We start from the raw sequence: 5,494 nt of genomic DNA, 5'->3' as shown, positions 1-5,494 counted from the left end.
TTGGGAGTCCAATGGCTCAAGGCGTTAGGACCAGTCCTAATAGACTACACTGCGCTTACAATGAAGTTCATCTACAACTGACAGTTGATTGAATTCATAGGAGATCGTGACACGTCCCTACATATGATCTCACCCTCTCAGTTACGACGACTGGTTGACACAGGTAACACCAACACTTTCTTTCATATTAAAATGGAATCTCTCGCGGAGACGCCACTACCTATTCCCCACCCGATATCAGCAATACAAAGACTCCTCACCAAACACTCCTTTCTCTTCCAACCATTATCAACCTTACCCCCGTCGAGACCAACAGATCACGCTATTACCCTTCTTCCTCACTTAGCCCCGGTTAACGTGAAACCCTATTGTTACCCACACTTTCAAAAGCAAGAAATAGAAACCCAGGTCACAGCTATGCTCAGGCAAGGCCATATACAACACTGTTAGAGCCCGTTTTCATCTCCAGTACTATTGGTTAAGAAACGCGATGGAACTTGGCGTTTCTGCGTGGATTACAGGGCGCTTAACACGATCACAGTTTGTGATCGTTTCCCCATTCCGACGGTGGATGAGCTTCTGGACGAGCTAGGAGGCGCTGTTTGGTTTTCGAAGCTCAACCTAATGCAAGGTTTATCATCAGATCCTAATGAGAGAGTCCGATATATGCAAAACGGCCTTTCTCAACCATCATGGGCATTACGAATTCCGTGTAATGCCCTTCGGGCTTTGTAATGCACCATCATCGTTCCAAGCAACAATGAACAGGTTGTTTCAGCCTCACTTACGAAAGTATATCATTGTCTTCTTCGATGATATACTGATCTACAGCCGCAGCTTGGATGAGCATCTAAACCACTTGGAAATCGCGTTTCAGGTATTGAAGAGTGGCAAGTTTACTCTTAAATTCACCAAGTGTTCATTTGCGCAGAAACAAATAGACTACTTGGGTCACGTCATGTCCAGCGATGGCGTTCAACCCGTGCCTGAGAAGATACAAGCTATTCAAACATGGCCTCAACCACGGACAACGCGAGCTTTGCGTGGCTTCCTGGGGTTAGTAGGATTCTATTGCAGGTTTATAAAGGGGTACGCGACGATAGCTAGCCCACTCTCTCAACTATTAACCAAGGCAGAGCTGGTATGGTCACCGGAAGCAGAAAGCGCATTTCAGAGGCTCAAGAATGCAGTCACGACGACGCCGGTGCTTGCTCTCCCAGACTTCACTAAGCCCTTTACGGTGGAAACTGCTGAGGTCAATCTAAACCCTCATCAAAATCAGAGAATAAACCCACATCAATACGTGAAACCCTGAGCAACTCCACGAATTATGTGAAACTGCTGAGGTCAATCTAATACCTTTTGTCATCTGGTTTATTCAAAGCAAAGATGTCGGTCAACAATTACATATAGAAGCTAAATATGATGTTCATATATCATTGAAGTAATAAAATTCTAGTCCAACCAAATATAAACTTTTTTTTTCGATATTCTATACCAAAATTGAGGAAGTCTAGGAAGCTGTTGGCCATATTCATAAACAAGTATTTGTTCTTATCCCTAAACGCAACAATTGGTTACTAAATGCTATGTGGAATATTATTACTTGTCTTGTTGCTTTTCTCTTGTAATAATAATGCTCAAATAATAATGAATTACCCAGTATACTTCGCAGCAAAAGGTAAATGTAGAAAGACAAAACTAACTACTTAATATACAGGTCCAAAACCACCTTCTCAAAGCTGATGTCCTCTGAGAAGTCATTTGAGGCAATATCAATTGCTTGCAGATTACACAATGAGAGATCCACATCTTCCACTTCTTTTGGTGTTCTCTCTACCAAAATGGAGAAAATCCATAAGCAATACGATTTTATATTATTCATTTTAAGCTAAAATATACTTTTGATTACTAATAAATACCTAATTATTGTGTTTGTTTTCTAATAAAAAAAATTCTTTGTTTGTAGTCCTCAATAAAACAATAATTTTATTTTTGGTACTTGATTTTTTTAGTACATGATAAATTAGTAAATTTTATTTTTGCTCCCTAATAAATTTTATTCATTTGTTATTAGTCCATTTATTCAGGGATCAAAAATAAAATTATCTTATTAGGGATCCAAAACAAAATCAGCTAATTTATTAGGGATTAAAAAAACATAAGGAACAAAAACAAAATTGTTGCTTTAATTCATTTGTTATTAGTCCCTTTTATCATGGACAAAAAAACTATTATTTTATCAGGGACAAAAAAAATTTGCTAATTTATTATGAACTAAAAAAAATCAAGAATCAAAAATAAAATTATTATTTTATTAGAGACTCAATGTAACGAATTTTTTTATTAGAGAATAAACACAAAATTCACTAATTTATTAAAGACGAAAAACATATTTCAAATTTTATTTGTATAATAAAAAGTTTATATAAACAAACACAGTCCTAGACTAGGCAAGAGAAGTTAATATTAACTATTCAATTATATGTATAAAGATGCTATTTGTTGTATATTCATTGTTATGTGTTGATTATATAAAAAAAAATTGACGATTAACTGTGTTTTCATTTGAAATGTTGTATATATATATATATATATATATAGATGCAACCATCTATTATGATTAAAATATAAAGTTTGTTTTTCATTTTATATTCTCGTGTAACTATAGATTGTTATATGATTTGAAATTGCTGAGTTTTTTATAGGATTAATTATCAATTTTGTCCCTGAATTATTAAAAGATTCAATTTAATCCTTGAATTCTTAAAAAAATAAATTAATTTGGTTTTCTTCGTTAAATTGGTGATGATGGCATTAAGGTAAAATTTTTGGGGGTTTCATTTGCAAATAGCAGCGGTTAAAAATTGCTACTATATTTTTTTCTTTTCCTTTCCTTTTTTTTCCTTAGTTATATTTTTTTCCTTTTATTATTACTCTCACCGATTATCACACAAAACATGGAGTTCCTGCGGTGTTCTCGCAACGGCACCTCCGTGACCTCAGGCAGACTCCTTCATCTAGGGCGTCCTCCACAAGTTTGACACCGTTCACATCAAGGCGGACGCCGTCAACTTCAACGCCAAGCATAATTGCTCCTCATTGAGTAGAAGTACCTTTTGCTCGCTGTCGGGTTCTCCTCATTGAGTAGAAGTACCTTTTGCTCACTGTCGAGTTCTCCAAATTCAAGTTACACATCGTCAACCTCGGATCCTCCTCGGAGTGAGAGGGCTTCAAGGAGAAGTCATTTAAGGAGTGGGAAGAGGGAGTGAGTGTTGTGATGTGCGGACAAGGTTGAATCTTGAAAGACACGAAAGCATGGTTCAAGAATGAGAATAGAAATGGGGAGAGAGGAGAAGAGAAAGGAGGAAAGGAAAAAAAATACAATGATGGTTTTTAGCTACCACTATTTGCAAATGAAACCCCCAAAATTTTTACCTTAACGTCGTGATCTCCAATTTGACAGAAATGACTAAATTGACTCATTTTTTTAAGAAATTGAGAACTAAATTGAATCTTTTAATAAGAATTTAATTTGGACGCACTAATAATGTAATAATGTTTATTGTACGATCAAATTATAGAATCTATAATAATATTATTGATTTTTATAATAATCATTTCAAAAATTATGCTTAGGAGGATTTCTAATTTAGTTAATAGTATATAAAAATTTAACTCTTCTAATATTTGAAACCCATGAATAATTAAAGCACTACTAAAAAATAGACTTTTAACATCAGTTATTAAGGACTTTCAACATCGGTTATTAATCAAAGTTGAAACTAGCAACAATAAAAGTCTCAATGTTAACATCGGTTTTCCAAAATCGATGTTAAGTAAATTACACAACATTGATTTTGAACAAAACCGATGTCATATCATAAAAAATAACAAAAAAATATAAAATATGTAGAAAACCACATTGATTTTTTATGAAAATCGATATTGTTTTTTATTGACAACATTGGTTTTTAGATAACTGATGTTGTTAGTAAAAAAAATATTAACTGATGTTGTCATTAAAAACATTCATTTTCCAAAAAACTGATGTTGTGTCTGACTGACAACATCGATTTTTCTAAAAAGTCGATGTTGTTTTTTGTATTTTTTTAATATCCTATCTATTTTTGTAATTACCCCAATTGACCTACAAATTGAAAAGCAAAACTAGACCATACAATTTTTATGAAGCAATTTAAATTTTGTCCATAATATATAATTGAATATTGACACTGAATTATAAGAAATATGAAAGTCAATACATAAAATCATTTGTAACATAATGTAAATTAACTTAATAACTACTCTACAATTCTAAAATTATTTAAACTCCCAGTGTTTGATCTTAACTTTCAGATAATATATTGCCCATTGAATGCGAATTATCTTCCTTCTCTCTGGTTCCAATGGTCTTTGATCAGTCAAATATTGCATGATATAATAAAACATAAGTTAATATATAAGTGTAAATAATAACAATTATAAGAAATTGAATATTTTTGAAGTAAACAATTATCGTTTCCCATTTATCCTTGAAACCTCCTAGGACTATTGTTTACCCCCAATGCATTACGTAGTACCACACTCAGTGCTTCCTTTTTGCTTATTATACTAAATTGAATAGGATAATTAGATATTCAAAGTTAAAGAAGCGTAATAAAATTTAATTTTTACAACATGAAACACTATTTAAATGACTTACTTTAACTACAATCCATATAGCAACAACCTTGGATTTACTTCCTTGATTGTCGTTGAATAAATGACTTACTTTAACTACAATCCGTCTAGTAGTAACCTTGGATTTACTTACTTGACTGTCATTGAATTCCTTCAAAGCACTGATTAAGAGAAACATGCATGCGTATTATACAATCAAAATATTAATGTCAAATTGTAATCATAAATTAAATGTATTATCAAATACAACTGACCAATTAATAATTCATTTGAAGTAGTTGTCGGGTCTATTCTACAAGGAACAAAATAGATGACAACATTGTCCTTAGCCAAAATGAGACCATTTGCCAATGTGCACTGCATTTGAGAACATTAAGTTATTATAAAGCATGCATGATTTAAATTGATTTGTTTAGTTTAACTTACCCATTCAAGTAGGTTCCTAGGTACACATCTCTTTATGAATTATACATCCATTAATTTCTTAATATAATTTTCTAATTCAAATTGTGATTGCCCATATCTTTGTATAGACTGTGGCTCGAGGAATCCAAACACATCGGCATTTCTTGCTCAAATAGTTGTCTCCATCCCTGTTAAAATATAGTAAATTATGCATGAATATAAAACAATCAGTTAGGTAATATACAATAATGTAAAGTGACTTACATAATCCCTAATTGTATAACAGAGATGCTCAGACATTGACCACTGTGAGCTTTTTCAAAAAAATCTTCATGCTTTATGTACAATGGGAAGTTATCATTATATCCCCCAAACACGCTAGAATCTCACGACACCTACAACGACT

At 32.9% G+C, this 5,494-nt stretch overlaps 1 protein-coding gene across 1 annotated transcript; it reads left to right on the top strand.

Annotated features, from left to right (window-relative positions):
• Nucleotides 1–760: 760 nt before the first annotated feature.
• Nucleotides 761–1,315, top strand: LOC114378832 (uncharacterized mitochondrial protein AtMg00860-like). Its single transcript, XM_028337435.1, has one exon. The coding sequence runs from the start codon at nt 761–763 to the stop codon at nt 1,313–1,315; it is 555 nt and encodes a 184-aa protein (XP_028193236.1).
• Nucleotides 1,316–5,494: the final 4,179 nt, after the last annotated feature.

This window comes from Glycine soja, chromosome 12 (genome assembly GCF_004193775.1).
Source record: "Glycine soja cultivar W05 chromosome 12, ASM419377v2, whole genome shotgun sequence".
NCBI classification, from domain to species: domain Eukaryota; kingdom Viridiplantae; phylum Streptophyta; class Magnoliopsida; order Fabales; family Fabaceae; genus Glycine; species Glycine soja.
Note: the sequence above shows the minus strand (reverse complement) of the source record. Positions and strands in the feature narration are given on the sequence as shown.